Source organism: Hemibagrus wyckioides, linkage group LG12, assembly GCF_019097595.1.
Source record: "Hemibagrus wyckioides isolate EC202008001 linkage group LG12, SWU_Hwy_1.0, whole genome shotgun sequence".
Lineage (NCBI taxonomy): Eukaryota > Metazoa > Chordata > Actinopteri > Siluriformes > Bagridae > Hemibagrus > Hemibagrus wyckioides.
In genome coordinates this window covers 7,198,329-7,218,441 of record NC_080721.1, presented here as the reverse complement: position 1 = coordinate 7,218,441, position 20,113 = coordinate 7,198,329, and the positions used below count along the sequence as shown (strand labels likewise).

Below are 20,113 nucleotides of genomic sequence, written 5' to 3'. Positions count from 1 at the left end.
AGCTGGAAATGGCATCCACCTTTTCCAACACACCTCCCGACTTCTTGAAATGCACGCTCTGCTTCCTTTCATTAATCACTACTCTGTGTACTTTTGCTCATCTCACAGTACGGTTTTTGAGGGTAATTTTACATGTGGCTGATTTTTTTTTAGGTTACTAATGACACATTTTGTATAAAATAAACTCCAAACATTATCCTCTTCTGTTTAAATGAAGAAAAACTATTCAGAATGTTAGGATTTCTCATTGTAATTTATAAAGGTAAAAAGTTCTTGGGGAAACATGCTCGGTGGAGTTTGATTGGATGATTTTAGTTTTGTTTGGTTTATCTGGGTATCAAGTATCTGTATGTTTGTTATGCTGTAGATGATGCATGAATATGATACCCATCAGCCACTGCACCTCATCAGATCACGGCACATAACTGTTTGCATGTCTTGCACCATAATCACGGTCCAGCTTTTGTGTTTGTTGTCAGGTTGTATATGAATTTTGCCTTTAGATCATAGCTCATGTTTTTGGCATCTAAGCTTCACATATTCTATATAATTCATGCTTTATTAAATAATTAATCCACAGTTGTGTCCAGCTTCACCTCCTGACAATAACAGACTAAAGTAAACGTGTTTCATTATGAGATACTTATACGGCATACATACAATGTATCAATGTATGAATAAATTAATGTATTACTATATACATCAACCAGGCATAACATTATGACCACTTGCCTAATATTGTGTTGGTCCCCCTTTCGCCACCAAAAAAGCCCTGACGCATCATGCACTGTGTATTCTGACACCTTTCTATCAGAACCAGCATTACAGACTTCAGCAATTTGAGTTGGTTCAGCATTGTTCCTTCCTTGGACCGCTTTTGATAGATACTGACCACTGCAGACTGGGAACACCCCACAAGAGCTGCAGTTTTGGAGATGCTCTGATCCAGTGGTCTAGCCATCAAAAATTTGGCCCTTCATCAAACTCGCTCAAATCCTTACACTTGCCCATTTTTCCTGCTTCTAACACATCAACTTTGAGGACACTTGCTGTCTAATATATCCCACCCACTAACAGGTGCCATGATGAGGAGATCATCAGTGTTATTCACTTGTCAGTGGTCAGAATGTTATGCCTGATCTGTGTATATTTACATGTTTTAAGGTTTATTTCACACCTAGGCCTTCACTGGTGTCCTTCCTGAATTAATCCACCTCTATACCATCATTATGGCGCCACGGCAATAGATACTAATCAACCGTTAAATAACAAAGTAAAAAAGAATTTAGGCTACAGTATTTCACACCTCACAAGGAATGGTCATTTTTATTAAGGTTACTTTTCTCAAAAAAGACATTCTTGATGACGTATGCAGCAAACTGCAATCTCCAGAGGACGCAGCATCGAAATGAGACGCAGCGAATATAGAAACACTGTATAACAGTGCGTTGTGTCACAGGCTCTTGTAACGAACATGAATAAAATTACATTACATATAGTAAAAAAACAAATTAACACAATTCAGTCTCACAAGTTATAAAATATATATATTTATATGTTTGTGCAGTTCGCCGCCTCTGACTACTCCAATTATCCAATCAAAAGACGTGAAATTGCTGACATAATCGTATGCCTGCTAGATGGCCCCAGTGATGCCAACTCGAAATCTGATTGGTTAATGGAACAGTTTCATTGCCACTTATTTTAAGCTCCGGGCGCCCGCACTATTAATTCTGAAGGCCTTAAGGCCGGGCAACACATGATGTCAGCCACTAGCTGAAATATGATTGGATAAATACTCATCATAAATATACACTACTGGAAGCAGAGCAACCAAGAGAATAGACTATTGAGAATAATTTAATACACATTCATGGAAAAATATATTAAATATATTAACTTGCAAGTCAGTGATTCAGATCGCTGCTGTTTGGGCCAGCAGAGAAGGCCTTGCTGACCCTGACGGTCAGCCACTGCTATACATAAATCACATTTCATGTAACAAACTGCCAAATAAAATGGAGCTGCACTTTCGGATTCTTTTTTTAATACCATTAAAATTCTATTCAATTATAATTTTTTAAAAACAAACCAAAACAACAACAAAAAAAAGCCTAAGAAATGCCTGTGCAACAAAGTTTGGATTCGTATTATCCATTCATGTGATGGTGAAACATGAGTAGGAGTGAAAATTGTTGCACACTACAAAAATAAATGAATGTAACGATGAAAGAATGTAACCATATCATTTAGCTAATATTAGAAGTTAATGTTATTGCTGCAAAGGCATATACTTTTTCCGACACCTGTCTATTAAATTTGTTTAAAGTGACTTTTCTCTGTGAATGAATACAGCAATGCAAAAAAATATATAAATAAATCTTCACAGCAAGCTATACAGATCAGCCATAGCATTAAAACAGCCTGCGCTAACACTGTGTAGGTTCCCCTTGTGCCACCAGAACAGGTCTGACTCATCGAGGCATGAACTCAACAAGACCTCTGTGGTATCTGGCACCAAGGCATTAGCATTTAAGTCCTTTAAGTCCTTTAAGTTGAAAGATGGAACCTCCACCAATCTGATTTCTTTGTTCAGCACATGGACAGGGATCGGCTTAAACACTCTGACCAGTCTGAGGCTATACAGCCCCATAAACAGGAAGCTGTGATAAACTGTGTGTTCTAACACCAGCATTAGCATTTTCAGCAATTTGTGCTACAATAGCTCTTCTGTAGTATCAGATCAGACGTGCTTGCCTTCACTCCCCACACATCAAGTGAGCCCTGGGTGTCCATGACCCTGTCGCTGTTTCACTAGTTGTCCTTTGTTGAACCACTTTTGATTGGTACTAACCACTATACTGCATACAGGGAACACCACACAAGACCTGCTTTTTTATTTGAGAACTTCTGACCCAGTCATCTAGCCATTACAATTTGGCTCTTGTTAAAGTTACTCTTTTCCATATCCTTGCCATTTTTCCTGCTTCCAACACAACTTCAAAAACCGACTGTTCACTTGCTGCCAAATATATCCCACCCTTCGACAGGTGCCACTATTACAAGATAATAATGAGAACATTATTCCTTTCACCTCTCAGTGGTTTTAATGTTATGGCCTTTCAAGCCTTTAGGAAATCTTGTTTTAGCCTAATCTTGTTTTAGCATTCTTTCCTGGAAAGAAATGAAATGACCTGCTAATAGAATAAGAGAATTAAAAGCTTGAAAATACATGAAAAAAATGACAAGAAATAGGGTTCACTGTTATAATAGGAAATACTAAACAAAATTGACTGTATTATGTTTTCTCAGTCAGATTACTAATAGGAAATGTATGTGAAATGTGCAGCCACTGGTGCATCCTGGGAGTTAATCTGGTTAATCTATCTCTGCTTCTCTCAGGCTTAAAGCGATGTGACGTGATTTGATTGGTGAAATAAGACGTGACCTTATCGTAACCACATAACGATGTGAGGATGCGACAGGCCATAGAGAACCAAAAACACGAACGAAGTGAGCAGAACATCCATCAAAAAAGGGAAAGAGATAAAAGCATAAGGGGAGGAATATATAGCCAAATGCACAATTTATTCAAAAAGTTTAATGTAGTGTGTTACTACCCACCTCTGTCTGCCCTAAAACAAGTGACAAGGTGATTATTATTGTTCGTGAAAGAGAGACTGTAAGCAATAAAGTAGGCTATGGGGCACAAGTTATAGCCAATTCAATCCATATTTCAGAAGCCAGACTGTTGCCTTCCTCTGTACCCCAGCTCTCCTGCTGTGTTCATTTGTGCTTGCATTGCCACGACTAGATTGAACGCAAGGTTCCGGTCCTTCATCCATTTAGAGGCGTACGGGGCGCCTTCGCTAAAGCTATCCGCATCCAGCATCATCACTTAGAGGTTAACTGCCTTTCAAACTGCATCGAAGCCCTCAATTGCTAATGTGGAGCCTATTCAGAGGCAACAACCGATCCATCCATGGTAGAAAATAGAGATTGGGGAGATAATGACATGGCTTGTACAGGAAGAAAAAGAAGGAAAATGGATAGAAAGGGGAAGGAAACAAAACAGATAGGGAGAAAATAGACTTGAACCACAGAGTGAAAGGAGAAGAGGAAATCGAGTGGTTATTTCTGAGGGACACACTCCATATGAGAGCACACTGTGGTGTTACAGACCCTAGTGTGCCAAATATTATACAAATAAGAAAGACAAATATGAGGAGCTGGTTGTTCGTTACAATAGGTGGCTTTACTTTATCCTTTACTATCAGGAATGTTTTTTTATTTTTTAGAATCATGAATTTTAATTACGATAATGCTGATCTTTTGTGATAAGATGAATCAGTAAAAATCAGTAAATCTCCTCTCACGGTTTTATAAATATCCATTTATAGTAGGTGGATTTAGAATGTAAGAAGTAAAACAAGGATATATATTAAAAGCTAGGTCCCCTTTTCATACCAGTCTCAATTCTTATGAATTCCTTGCTTACAGAGATCCATGGAAGCAACTCACAAGGATTCTTTACCATTTAATGATTAACCATGAACATAATTATAGCTATATATTCTAAAGGTTTTTTAACACTAGTGCTGTACAGTACATTTGCATTGCTGACTAGAATCATGAGAAGACATCTATTAAAAATATCATTCAGGAAGAATAAACATATATTACTCTGTCCAGTCTTCTGTTTCTGTCCTCAGCTTCCACTAATCAGAAATGAGAATTCCTTAGAAAAGTTTCTAGCCTGAAAGCCAGTTTCAGGTTTAATAAGCTGATGCTGGCTAAATAATTTTGCATACGTTGTTATGATTGGATATCCTGTACATCTACTACAGAAGCTGTTGAAATATCACCATTTCCACTAGTATTTGGCTCGATCCCCTGAACTATGCCACTGCATCTGCATTTAAACCACAGTCCCTCTTATACACCATTACTATATACTAAAGTCCCAGAACCCTCAAATGTATCCGAAGTTAAATTTCCTCATCTTATTATTCCATACATTTTCTATCAATTTCCTATTCCAATTTCCTAACATGCCTTAACAAGAATAGATGATTAATAACCTGACACTTCAAGGGGATAATAAACCTTTACTTAAAGACATTTTGTATTTCTATGGTTTTATTATATTCAGATTAAAATCAATTCATGATAGACATGTAGGCCACTATGAAGCTGTCTATCTACGTGAATATTAGCATAGCCATTACTTTCTAATCTTCATAACTCTCCGTTTTTTTGTTTTTTTTTGTTTAATATTCTCTAACATTGTCACAGAGTCATGATAATGTTGCCTTACTTTGCAAACAAAGCTCATTCTTTGTATCAAAAGAGGCGCTACATTTCAGAGAATTTTAATGTAATGCAATTAAATAAGTTAACTTTAAGTAAGAAAGTATTGTTTGTTTGTTTTTTCAATAACAATAAGCTTCTTCGCCTAGATGAATTAATAAAACCACTTATGTACATGTGGCTTCTGAAAATGCTGACAGTTGAAGATGTTTGAATGAAAAGAAATGTTAAATGTCATGTCATGGATTGTGTTCAGTTCTTTTACTGCCTCGTAGCTCCAGGATCCTTGGTTCAATCCTAAGCTTGGGTTACTGTCTGTCTTTTTCATATGGTCTCCTTGTATCCGATTGGGTTTCTACTGTGGCCCGGTTTCCTCCCTCTAAAAAAACTGGTGAATTGTCTATGTTAAATCATTACTTGGTGTGAATGTGTGTGTGAATTTTTGTGGTGCCCTGCAATGGACTGCGCATCCCATCAAACGTGGCTCATGCTCAGGGTACCCAGGATCCAGATACATCACAACCAGGAGAAAGCAGTTATTAAAAATGAACGAATTAATAATGGCTGCCTTTTCATCTCCTAAAGTGTTTCACATTGGCTTAACTGCAGTTCTTTATCATAAGCATATGTTTATCTTCACAATGTTAAGCATAAGCTGTACATTCATGTTTGCTTTTAAATGAACTGGTTGAAAGAAGAACCACATTTCTGTCTCTACACAGCTTATCCTATTGGGTCACAGAAACCTGTAGTTTATCCCAGGAGATTGCTAGACAAGATGCCAATTTATTACAGGACACAATCACACACTCATTTACACACTACAAACAATTTAGAGATGCCAGTCCGCCTACAACGCATGTCTTTGGACTGGGGAGGAAACTGGAGTACCCAGAGGACTTCCCCAAGTTACAGGGAGTACATGCAAACTCCACCCACACGGTGGAGGCAGGAATTGAACCCCCAACCTTAGAGGTGTGAGGTGAACCTGCTGTCCACCATGCCACCGGACCCCCAGAACCACATTACTATATTTTTATTCTGACCATACTAAACATATTATATTGTTCAACTCCATTTGCTTGCTATCTCAAGATTAAGTTTGATTTGCCTTGACAATGTTAAAACGTCTGGATAAATTTTCTTTTTTATATGTACCTTGCCTGTTGTGTTTCTTGTTATGGGAAGCTTTTCTGCTACCTTAAGTAATACTGCAGCAATCCTTCTTTAATAAATCTAGGGAATTTAACATCCTGAGGGACATACAGGTTAATACAATGCGTACACTGCTTTCCCCTGTGAGTTACACTGAGCATCATGGAACATTTATATTGTAATATGCTGAACTGGAGGCAGCTACGGTCCTAAAAGCTTTCCTTTTATCATAATATAGAAATACACAATGCTGTATATTCCCATATGTGTATATCATATTATGCATTTATTATATCTTATCAATAAATTGTGTAATCCTGGTCGGAATTACAAAGGATTACAGTGATCTCATTTTTTTTTTTTGTTTTTTTTTTTTATAAGAGAATTACATGAGGTTAATGCATGTATTCAAAAGAAAGATTAGAAATATTCAGTTCGTCTCTTCTCCACTCTCAACCTAGTGACTTGAGGATAAGATCAAAATGACTGACTGTCATACGGCTTAGGCTCTGGGTTATTATAGTAATTACCAAAGCATAATCTCCATTCTCTGCACTTTCTCAGACGCCATTATAACTGCAATTACTGCTTTGTCAGAGTTAACTGTGTGAAAGATTACAGAACGTGTCTGATGTTTCCCTGAAAGCAGCCTCGGCTACATCTCCCTCATTAAAAATCAAAAAGCAAAAGTTAATGCCATTAGGATTCATGAGTGGGATCCAAATCACTCAGTCAAAGCGCAGGTTCGGGTAGCATGGTCCACGTACCCTCCAAAATTTTAAGGCAAATCAAAGTCAATAGCCTGGAAATGAGATAGGGTGCAGACAGCATGACACAAATTAAGTATGAGTGAACGTGTGGCAAGTGCTCCTTAAGATTACCCTGGGAGTAGGTAATTGTTTTTAAATCTTAATGACAGAAAGCCCCTCTGGAAACAAGAATACAATACTGTGTATGGCTTCTCTTTTCTCTACTACTAATAGACCATAAAAGATTTAGCAGTCCCTTCAAACAGGAAGAGGAACTGAACTCTTTCCAAGGAAGTCAGGCTGCAGAGAAGAGTGGTAGTGAATGTCCTTGAGACAAGTTCATAAATAGAGAATTCAATATGATATAAACATTAGTAGGGCATTACGTAGCATTAATGAAATCTAGCTGAGGGCCAAACGCCAAATTATGCAACTTTTCAGCCATCAAATCAGTCATGCGACTTGGTTTAGGTAAGTAATGTGCTGTGATGTGTGTCAGGCTGATTTCACAGCCTGTGGTTATTTCTTTTAATATTCTATGTCTCTCTTGCAGTGTATAGTTCAATGCAATATATATTTGCCATCACAAAGGTATGAAGCATCAACAAACACAAAAAAACATGTATTATATTATATTATATTATATTATATTATATTATATTATATTATATTATATTATATTATATTATATTATATTATATTATATATTTATTATTATAAAAAAAATTTAAATAATAAATATATAAATAAAGGTTAAAAATTGTTTAAAATATTTTTTTAAATATTGAATTTTATTTTAAACATTTTAAGTATATAGTTCAATGAAGGTTTTTAAACATGTATAACCTTATTATAATGTATTACATTTCTTAGCACTGTGCTCATGTTTTTATTCTCATCCATCAAAATCTTTATTCATGCGCTCATTCTAATTTTATTGTATCCTTAGTCATAGCTTACACAGGGACTTGTATCATGGATGGTCTATAAATGAATTAAAAGGAGTGGTAAAATGTTTAGAGTCTAGATTTCCTTTCAGTTCCCCAACACGAGAAAGTCTTCAAGGTCGATGAATTTTAGCTTTATTGCTAACATTTATTGCTACAGTTTTGTCTTTTAAACTTTAAGGGAGAGAAAGAGAAACAACTATTATAAGTAATAGAAGAAACTAACATTCTGGGATGTTCCACGACATTCCACGTAAATCTAAAAGATGAAAAGTTCTACAATGAATAAGGAGTTGCTAGAGTAATATGAGAGGGGGAAAAGAAACATTTCAGGACGTGGGTTTATTAGAAAATAATCAGCCTTTGGGTGGCAACAATAACTCACATCACCCCGTACGTGATCATTTTCCTATAACAGCATGCCCTATTTTGTTTTATTCCCTACTTAATCACCATCATTGCCACAGAGCAAATATATATATATATATATTTAAATATGGAAATCTTTGTGAAACTTATTAACTGGTTGCTCTCAGATCCTAATGTGCACTTTAATAAAGGTGGGAACACTTGGAAGTAATCACGTTGAGTGAATATGTAGAAGACTTATAAACATTAATATAAAGTGTTCTACAATTGTCCTATTTGGGTGTTAAATATTTAGGCTTTTTGTCTGATTAGATTAGTTCTAGATTATGCAAATAACAGAATGAGGTCTGTTAAAAAAAAATAAAAAGCTAAATTATAGGGTGTTTAAAAACTTTAAATACTGTGTTCTGTATCCTAGAATTGATTCTAGTAGCATTATATGCACATAGTTACAGTGTTGCAAGGAATAATATATTGTTCATTTCATTTTAAAGAAATTACGAGTATTATCAAATATCAAGCATGCAAAAGGCGTGTCTAGTACATGAACTATAACTATGCTGTCTGAGTGTAATTTTCACAAACATTTTAAGTGAACTTGATTTTGTTCACCATTTTTAAAGTGACATTTTCCACAGGGTTTTCCAATATAAATGAAATCTGTTTGTCACTACAGACTCAACAGACACTGAATATTAGGTCAAGTATTATAAATTAAAGAATTTAAAGTTCTGTATTCTCTGGTCTTTTATTTAAAGGTATATATTTCAAATTCTAAAACCAAAACCAAGACTTGTCTGAACCCAAAACTGGCAAATAATTTCTAATTAAATTTGTTAATCACTGAGAACATGATGAGGCAGTGTTTCATATTAAAGTGATACACATGACAGTTGATCTTAAAGTACCAATGTGACTAGTGCAGAAGTACCATATGTCCCGTTCCCCCCAAAAAACACACGGTTTAGACTCTTACCTTAAACTTGGCCATGGCAGGGTCCCTGCTATACCTATCTATGGTGTGGAACTTGGTGGAGTGGTTGAGTTCATGGTAGAGCTCTGAGTGTCTTTTGCGAGTGTGCATCACTTTCTGGAAGGAAGGTACAAAAAAGCAACAAAACAAAACAAAAAAAATAAACAGAATAAAAGTGAAGGGGACAGAAGGTGATGGTGGCAGAGAGACAGACTGGGAGGCGGGGTATGTAGCTGGCAACACTTGCCAACCATTATGAGTACAATGGAATTTTTTTAGTCTTCAAAACACTGTGAGTCTAAATGGCAATAGAGTCAGGGGCACAGCAGGGTATTTTTGGTCAGCGGCATTCTCCACAGGGGGACATTCTTGTCCTGTGTCCTGATTTAATTGGAGGTGGTTTACAGCTAAGAGGCAGCCTAATAGACATGGCTGCCTGCCACAAAATTTAGATCAACCTGGGTCAAATCTCCCTCTGAAGTCAAACTCCAATTAAGCTTAACACTGCATAAGTGCTGTGACCTCGTACCAATCTTTTGTCACCGGATTCAGTAATGACATGGGTGGCCAGTTATCATGGACTGATTGAGCTTTTGTTTTCTGGTAGAAACACCATGCAGCGCTGTCCAGGATGGAAGAAGTAATGAAACTAAAAGCGACTGGGGTTGTTAGTAACATACCTTTGCTTGAGAGGATGCCTCCATTTTGGAAAGCAAAACTCCAGCCACTAGCACAAATAAAATCGGCCTAAAATAACTAGGTTTGGGAGGCAAATCCTTTAGATCCATGAATAACTTGCAACAAAGCAAGCAGCATCTAGCAAATCTGATGTTGGACTGGAGGTTTGCTGGATTCCAGAGCTTAGTCATTCTCCAGGCGTCTTATGTGCGCACTCTCTCAATAATCACACACTCACAGCCCAGTGTTTCTGCAGTCTCAACATTTCAACAAACCAGATTTGTCATGATGTTCTCATGCAGCGTTTGTTGCCTGTTTCAAATGGCAGCATTGCTTTGGGGCAATATGAAAGGAGTTCTATTTTCAATCCAGAACACGATTTGAATCAAGGCTGATGAAACACTGAACAACTCTACCATGAATTGAATGGCTACTATTCTGAATGACAAATGCAAGGGAATACAAGCACTAAAGCAGCAATGCCATCGGGTCCTCAAGACAGCAATCCAACCCCTTTGCTAGAAGCAAAAAAGAAGCGCAAACACTAAGCCAGGGTACAGGGGGTACAAGCTCTTACCTCAAAGTCCAGCTCAGAGTATCGTACTCTTTTCCTCTGGGAAAGGTGGGGAGTGGAGAGAAGACATGATAAATTACAGAAGGGTGTCAGTAAATAACCTATGAAAATACCCTATCGACCCACCCTAGTGGACACATATTGACTATAACTGTGGAAATTTGGAGATTTGCTATTTCATGCTAGTCAACTATCTGGGCAAAAGCCCAGAAGTATGACAAGGCAAATAAATTAAGTACTGGAAAATCCCTTAATGATGTCCTTTGGAAAACATCTAGAAAGGCTTCTGTTTAAAACCCTATTAAAATGTATATCAAGTAGAACCTTTTCAAGGAATTGAAAAAAAAAAACTTTACATATCCTAAAATCTTTATGAAACATTTGCTGTAACCAGTGGCGGGCGGTCAGTAGAGGGCGCTGGGGCACTGCCCCCTTAAAGTTAGGCAGAGAAGACTGCTACTTTAACATATTAACAATAATTATATATTTTAACAATGAAATAAAATCATTTAGTCATACTGTTCCACTGTTAGTCACATCATCATTTATTTAAAATAATTAAAAAAAAAATCAAAACTGTGTTTTGTTCATAGTGGAACCCTCCCACTTTTGTTGTTAACAAATCAATATTGTTTTTATATATTTGGCCTCATGTAATTGGACCATTCTCAACGAGTCTCATTACCGCTCAGCAGATTGTCAGTTAACGGACAGGTACTGATTAATGTGGAAGCAAGCAAAATATCTAGAGATGAAAGAAAAACCAGTTATATCTTTACAAAAAATGATGAAGAAAAATTCTGAGCTTCAACAAGCTGCAAATTCAGCAGCAGTCCAGTAATGGCGGTCGAGCTTATACTTTTGCCAGCATTTTTTTTAATGATTACCTTCATTACTGATAATAAACCCAATCAAATTCAATGATTCATGGCACATTTATTGCATGCTTTAACAGTTGACTTTAACAGTAACATTTTTAATATTTTATCTTAGCAGTAATGATACATAAACACCTGATAAATGGCTATTTACAGTCCTGCATTACTAACAGTTTGATTTAAAGTTTGTCTGTGCACCCCCAAACTTTTTTTAGCACCAGCTGCCACTAGTTGCAACTCAAAATCAAGACACCTACCTTCTCTTCCCTTTGTTTCCCTTCCCTTTGTTTCCCTTCCCTTTCTTCATCTTCATCTTCCCTTCCCTTTCTCCCCTTCCCTTCCTTCCTTCCACTTCCCTTCTGTATCTTCATCTTCCCTTCCCTTCCCTTCCCTTCCCTTCCCTTCCCTTCCCTTCCATCCCTTCCCTTCCCTTCCCTTCCCTTCCCTTCCCTTCCCTACCCTTTCTTTCCTTCCCTTCCCTTCCTTTCCTTTCCCCACCCTTTCTTTCCTTCCCTTCCCTTCCTTTCCTTTCCCCACCCTTTCTTTCCTTCCCTTCCCTTCCTTGCCTTTCCCCACCATTTCTTTCCTTCACTTCCTTGCATTTTCCCACCATTTCTTTCCTCCCCTTCCCTTCACCTTCCCCATCATTTCTTTCCTTCCCTTCCCTTCCCTTCCTTTCCTTTCCTTTCCTTTCCTTTCCTTTCCTTTCCTTTCCTTTCCTTTCCTTTCCTTTCCTTTCCTTTCCTTTCCTTTCCTTTCCTTTCCTTTCCTTTCCTTTCCCTTCCCTTCCCTTCCCTTCCCTTCCCTTCCCTTCCCTTCCCTTCCCAACCATTTCGTCCCTTCCCTTCCTTTCCCTTCCCCACCCTTCCTTCCCTTCCCTTATCTTTCAGCAGAGGCTGTGATCATTAGAGCATTACTGTGACTTTTAACAAAACCCGTCCTGGCTATATACTGTATTTAAGCAGTTCTAATACTTACTTATTAATACAGTTCAAGTCTAATACTTCATTGCAAATTCAGTCTCTCTGTTGAGTCTGGTTGTTTTTTTAACGATTAAAACATTATTTTTTTTTGTAATTTTCTTTGTATTACCTTTTGGCCTTGCTAAACTTTTTACTAATTGCCGTTAGACCTTAACCTGACTTACTGCTTTAGATTGTAATTTCACTTTGATTGCTATGTTCTCACTCTGCTTCTAAGTTTCCCCTGTTACACATGGAAAGAGTGTAGACATAACATATATTGTGTGTTGGGTAATTATGTATTATTTACAATTATCTACAACACGTGATCAGAGTTTTTTAGGAGTTATTTGAGATTCGCCCAAGGAGAATTATGAGCATGGTTATACAGTCTTTTATGATTATGATCTTTATGAAACAGTCTATTTGTGATCACCAATATGTTCTTCTGCTGAAATGAACTTAACTATACACTGCTATAATCATGCGGTATGCACAATCAAATATAACTTGAAGTCACTGGAGGATTTCTTACCTAACAGGACATCTGAAAAATGTACTCATCCTCACATAATAGGACTTTATTCATTCAAGATACATATTCCAAGATCTCAAATGATCCAAGGTAAACAATCATACCCATAAAACCAACAACTTTATTAGCTTACATTTCATTTTGAAACACTTTTCAAAACTTATTCACATTTTGTCTGTGAATAAAGTGCAGTTCAGTGGGGACTGCGAGGAAATATTCTCAGATATGCAAGGATATTTGTTTTAGATAACTTAGAGGAATCATTAGTGTAGCTGTTCATACACACTTATCTATGAGGACACTACCCATATTTACCACTACCAGGACAGGTCTTGCATCTTAAATGTTTTTATGTAAGCCTAGACAACACATTTGGGGAAATAATGGCTCTACTTCTACACTTTTATAATAACTGGTTCCTCAAAGGTTCATTGGCTGCTTCAAGTGGTTGTTAGCTTCATACCATGGCTCTATATGTCACAAATTGGAGGCAAATTTGATGCAAGAGCAGAGACTTCATTATGTAAAGTGCAAACAAACAACCAATGAATGTGGAAACAAGAACCATAACCGCACAAACTGCGTATATGAGGCATAGAAAATAAAGACTGTAAAAGATGCTTGTCATGGCACATATGACAAAAAACAACAACTACAACAAAAAGCTTGACAACCAAATGCTAAAAAACTACACCACATGTGGTGGTGCTAACAATGCATAACAAGACACACATGACATATAAGGGCTGAGCCTACTAGGTAATGATAGTATGTCAGAAACTGTTATGCAAGCATAATATAGAATACATACACAAGAATAACATTAAGAGCATGTGAAAGAGAAGGCACAATGTCAGCCACAACACATTCCCTGATTGGTTTAAAAGTCACACCAGTTCATTAGAGTCTTATTCAATATTCCTGCTTGAAGTAAGATTTATAGCACTTAAGCAGTGGATTCTGGTGCTAAAATTTACAGAGTACATACTAAGAGCCTAGTATGCAGATACTTCCAAACTGACACTGTTGGGCCCTTAACCATCTCTGCTCCAGAGGTGCTATATCATAGCTTTCCCTACCCTCTGACACCAATTTCAAAAGCTTGGATACGTGAAGAAACAAATTCCACTGTGCTATAATCAAATGTGCAACAGCCTTTAATAATAAAGCCTTCTTCATTTAAAAAGCTCCATTTGTGTGGATTAATATTCATGTGGGCTACGACCTTCAGAAGAACCAGTGCCACAGATGTTTCACTCCAGGAAGTGACAAGCATAGACACTAGAAAGCTGCTTATTAACTCCAACTGCATTTAAAGTTGGACAGAGGAATGCACAGGACAGATCTCAGTTATCAGTATGCAGTTGGCACCAGTGCCTGTAAATATTAGTACAATATTCAATATTTGAATGACCACCAATGACCATTATAATGATTGTTGTTTTTTTTTTAAATCTTCTCAATGATTTCATAATAGCATAATGAAATTTATGATACTCTATAGAACTAAACATTCAGCTGATTCTGTAGCTATGCATATACAGTGTGTATATATATATATAAGTTTGGTACTTAATACCTAAAACTGGAACCTGTTAAACCAGCCATCGATGATCTTTGCCAGACGGTGCCCTATCAGGTCACTTGCATGCTTTCCAGTCTGGCATCTGATTCATTCAATATTGTGTCTGGGGATGTTTTTAAGGTCTATACCTGTACACCATGCTAGTTGGGTCAGCCAGATCTGAGTGACAAAAGCAGCTCAATAGCCACCCGGATAAAACCCAAACACTCAATCTCTCAAATATATATATATATATATATACTCAATATATAAATATATTATTTGTATATTTGTTTGATAGAAATTCAGATGGAAATGTTATTGGCATCTCTAAGAAATATAGTAGCTAACTGATGATGAACAGTTAAATGTGCTATGTGTCTAATAAACAGAGTTTACTTCACATTAATGAACTCAAAGCATTGTACAGTTACCTTGACAGAAAGAGAACATGCAAGTGTGAAAACTGAGGTGAAAAATGACTAAAGTGAGTTGGGTGAAAAGGGCTGGATTTCCAGGGGGTAGTAAATATCAGAAAGTTCGAAACACCTACTCGATTGTCAGTTATTCCAGATTTATTTAATGATTGGTTCATCTGCCGTCCAAATACTTATTCCTAACGAAATTATCAATACAACAATATGTTCAAGAAACTATCAACATCTCAACACAAACTAAACTTATATTCAATATTCTGACATGGCAAGTGTGCGAACATTTAATTTAAATTATTTATTGACCAAACATGGTCTGGTTCTCCATGATGAGGAAGTGCACAGGGGTCTTAGCTCCACAGCTGACTTTAATTTACTTAAATTAATTATTTAAAACATTAATTATGTGAAGACACATTCACATTCGAATATTTTCACTAACCTTAAAGCAACTTTTATTTATTTATTTATTTATTTATTCGCTGTTAAAGTCTGTCATGGCAATTAATTTGATTGATCAAACAGCTATCAGACATGTAGACATGCACCACCAGTTCACCAGGAGAAGGAGGTGTGTGTGTGTGTGTGTGTGTGTGTGCAGGACTGGCGAGCATTACCAATTTGCATAGTAATAGCATTTAGAGTTCTTGATTTTAAGGACTGGCCCTTCTGTGCACTTGGTATTGACTCATGAGATCTGGTTTTGGGGTATTGTAAGTATGTATTCTTTTACTTTATAAACAATGCATATATATTTTTTTATTAATTATTACTTATTGTGATAGACCACATCCCTTTCACGTAACACTTACTGAATTACGAATTCCTGTATTATAATTTTGAAATAAAATGTGCAAACTGATACCTGATACCATAAGGAAAAGGTTTATTTTACTACGGAATTTTTTTTTTATTTTCCTATGGGAGGACTTTTCTGAAAAGAAATTGGTGCTTAATAACTATTAATAGTCTGTGTAATGCCATAAATGAAAAAAAAAAAAGATTCATTCCACACTCCACCACCAGACTAATCATCTAAAAGCAACGGACATTTATTTGTTTAATTTCTGTTTCATTTAATACGTAATGAATAAAATATAGAAATGATGAACATTGATAAGTCCTGCCCATACTACATTTAATATTATCTATTATTTTATTTCTATAAATAATAGATAGAAAGTATATAACCATTATAGATCATTAGAATGAATTAGGTTTACATTGTAATGTCGATTCAGATGACTTATAATAATTATAGACAACAAACATCTCTACCTCTATCTCTACAATTTTAACTTCGTTGATGGAAAACCAACGTTAATGATTTTATCAAAGATTATACGTTTGCAACTAATAACAAGTAAATACTTTGATCAGGAGAATCAGTGGATCATACATGAGCATCATCTCCTGAGGTAAAATGTCAGTCACGGTATTTGATGATCAGAAGCAACCTGCTCTCGAGCCGAGACATTCACAGCCTGAGGAAAACACGCTTAGATAGCAAGCTACCAAATGCAGTGCCTTTAATCCTGTTTAAAACAGCAAAATATCAGTGGTCCTTTAAGATTATTACTTGCCAGACTGTAGAAGATGATCTTAGTCAGACCGTGCCATAACAAGTTCATAACATGTTCAGAGTAAACCATGAAGATCCTCAAACTGAAGAGAATTATTATTCTTTTTTTTATTATTATTATTATTTTTTTAAATCATATACTGTCTTCGTTCTGTCTTTTCATGTTCCTGGTTCAAGTTCATAGCATTGCACACACTCTGAGATTTAATCTGAATTTTTTTTTCCAAACAAAATGATTAAATCCACAAACAATAAATTAATAATCCAAATGAATTATTTTAAAAATGTACAATCATTTTGCCCACAATTGTTTTCTATATGTTTATTATTATTATTATTATTATTATGGAACATATATATATATATATATATATATATATATATATATATATATATATATATATATATATATATATATATATATAATATATATATATATATATATATATATATATATATATATATTATATATAATATATATATATATATAATATACACACATTTAAAAAAAAAAATATATATATATATATATATATATATATATATATATATATATATATATATATATTTTTTTTTTTTTTTTTTTTTTTAAATGTGTGTATATTATATACAAAAAAATAAATAAAGTCTGATTCTTTACCTATATGTATATAAAAATTTCATGAGCACAATGATAAATGTTTTTGCTTGTGCTTTTTTTATTTAACTTTTTTAACTTATATCAAATTTAGAACTTATTATCTTATTACCCAGTTTAAACTCGTTTAAAATCCTTTTCTACTGATTCATTTGTAGAAATATGTTTGTTTTCTTAATGTAGAAATATTTTAACTCTATTATAGGCAAAATAACCCAATTCTGGTCAAACAGAAGCCCTAGATATTCAAACCAAAATAAGTCTATTCTCCTAAATGACAAATGACCTTTATTATTATATTTTAATATACCGCCATTAGCGCTAATGTCAGAGCAGCTCTTCAGCAAGAGGAAGCACATTTTTATGTGTCTACGTCTGTATTCACACTGTGAGATGCTCTTTAATTAAATGTACTGCACAACAAGATGTGTGTGTGAAACACAATATGACATTTTTTAAAGTTTAAAAAGTGATTCCAAAAGCATCCCATGTGACCAGAACCCCTGTAAAGCCAACTATGCTTATGTGTGTGTATGTGTGTGTGTGTCTTCTAATGAAGCAGGACAGAACCCAGGTATTTTCTTTGGCATTGCATCTTTCTCCTCCATCTGTCCCTCTCTAAGGGACGGTGGTTAATTATAGCCCCACATGTATAACACACATATGGATGAAGAAATACACAACTCATGACTGGACAGACAACATTCTGACAGGGTTTTTGGAGGAAAAAAAAGAAGAAGATAAAACAGGGTTATTTTGGAGGTTATGACAGAAGCCAAGTGAAGAGTGTGAACAGACGTCTAGACCCTGAATATGCTACCCAATTATCTATCTGGATTATGAAGTATAACAATAATAATGATATGATGGTTTAGACATCACGCTCGTTTTATACCATTTATAAGTGTGGAATAAAAGTTCCCCTGAGAATCTTCAGATAATTAGAATACATATTAGTTTATCCTGAGTGTATGTACAATATGTACGGATTTGTATGTACTAGACATTTCATTCATTTCTGTCTAAAACTATTCAGTAAGTTTAGCATGGTTGTGTCAGGAACTGCTATTTTTGCCTCATTATTCTTGTCTTGTCGTTTTAAATAATCTTTCGCTACATGCCTGTTGTCTCTTCTACCTGTCACCTTTCTGCCATCCCATCCTCTTCATTCCTGTACAACAATCTGAGTCCACTACAAACAACTGGTTTTATTTCAATGCAGAATCAATGCTAAGTCCAGATAATAGAATCAATAACAGGTGTCACGTACAGACAACAACAATTAGCGCTTTTAATACTTGGCTGAATAAAGAGGGTCACAACACAAAAATGAAGCTAACTGTCGCACGGTTCCCATGGTGACAACCCGTCTCAAACCTCGATCTGTTCCACACATCACTGCGCTCGTCTTTTCGGCATGAACTCATTTATTTTGTTTGTGTACTTATACCTTGCTTTTTCTCTGTATACAGTGAGGGGAAATATGTATTTATGAGACTTTTTTCTATTAGATTAATATACTTCCAGTGCACACATATATATCCACTAATTTTGTACTGTGAAGGTGAAGCAGCTTTCCAAATTTCTCATTTTTGAACAACACTTAAGTGAAGCCCTTAAAACACCAGTCAATACCAGTGGTTTGATAATACACACATGTAAACGTTAATGAAACGAGAACTAATCATCCCCAAGATTTCACAACATGCTCTCAGACTAATGATACTGAAAGTACAAAGGGGAAGCTAGCTGTCATTTGAAAAGAGTTGCAGGACAACCTGAAAGCAGCAGGAACAACAGTTACACAGAGAGCAATGAGCAATGAATGGCACCACAATTATATCCACATATATTAACTCCTCAGTTAAAAAAGAAGCACTGAGCTGCATGTCTGAAAACATTTAACAAATGTTAAAAAATAATATAAAATAAAAATAATAAAGAAATAATAATAATAAAAAAATAATAACTCTACAGCAATAATTTATCTCATCATATATGGAGAAAGAATACAAAAACAGCATACCACACAGAGAAGCATGGGGGTGTGTGCATCAGGGTTTTTTTTTTTTCTCTTTCTTTTCCCCAAATAATACTAGGGCAATACACATCTTCAAAGGGAGCATGAAAGGAAGGAATGATTGACCAGGAAAAAATTGTGATTCAATAATCTGGGGAGATGATGGACTTTTCAACAAGACACTAACACCAAACATACAGCCAAAATAAAATAAAATAAAATAAAAAGGCCTTGCATGAATGAATTCCAATAAAAATTTATGAAGGATTGTTAAATTAAGCATCCAGCAGAGAGCCCTTCTGAACCTTGGGGAATTAAAGACAATTTGGCAAGAGAAATTGGCCAAAATTGAACCACAGTACTGCAAAAATCTAATTACTTGTTACTGTAGATGTCTCAAAGGCTGTAATTGCCAAGAACAGCTTTGCAGCAAAGTACTAATGTTGGTCATTTGCGGTGTCTGAATATCTTTTTTTTTTTTTAATGTTTATGAATATATACATATTTATATGCAGTTAAAACACATTATGTGTGTGAATTAAAATGACAAACATTGCAAGTATAGTAAATAATAATAAAAAAAAAACAAGAGTGCCTGAATACTTATTTTTCCTCACTGGGGCTTTTTACTATGTTTCTTGGTTTCAGTTTCCGTCTGTTCTTTCGATTAAGATCATGAATTATTGTAGTTTGTTACTGTCTTCCAATGTATTGGTTTTAAATAAATCATTCACCAAACTGCTTCA

The 20,113-nt window shown here is 35.5% G+C and overlaps 1 protein-coding gene across 15 annotated transcripts in view; it reads right to left on the bottom strand.

Annotated features, from left to right (window-relative positions):
- Positions 1–20,113, bottom strand: part of adgrb2 (adhesion G protein-coupled receptor B2) — a 389,817-nt gene that overhangs the window by 16,564 nt on the left and 353,140 nt on the right. For 12 of the 15 annotated variants that reach the window (XM_058404654.1, XM_058404647.1, XM_058404648.1 and 9 more), the window contains 2 exons: positions 10,759–10,794; positions 9,507–9,620 (listed from right to left, as the gene is read on the bottom strand). The exons of the other annotated variants lie outside the window; for them this stretch is intronic. In XM_058404654.1, the coding sequence (XP_058260637.1) occupies positions 9,507–9,620; positions 10,759–10,794 (150 nt within the window). The remainder of the gene's footprint in view (positions 1–9,506; positions 9,621–10,758; positions 10,795–20,113) is intronic. 15 annotated transcript variants of the gene reach the window in all.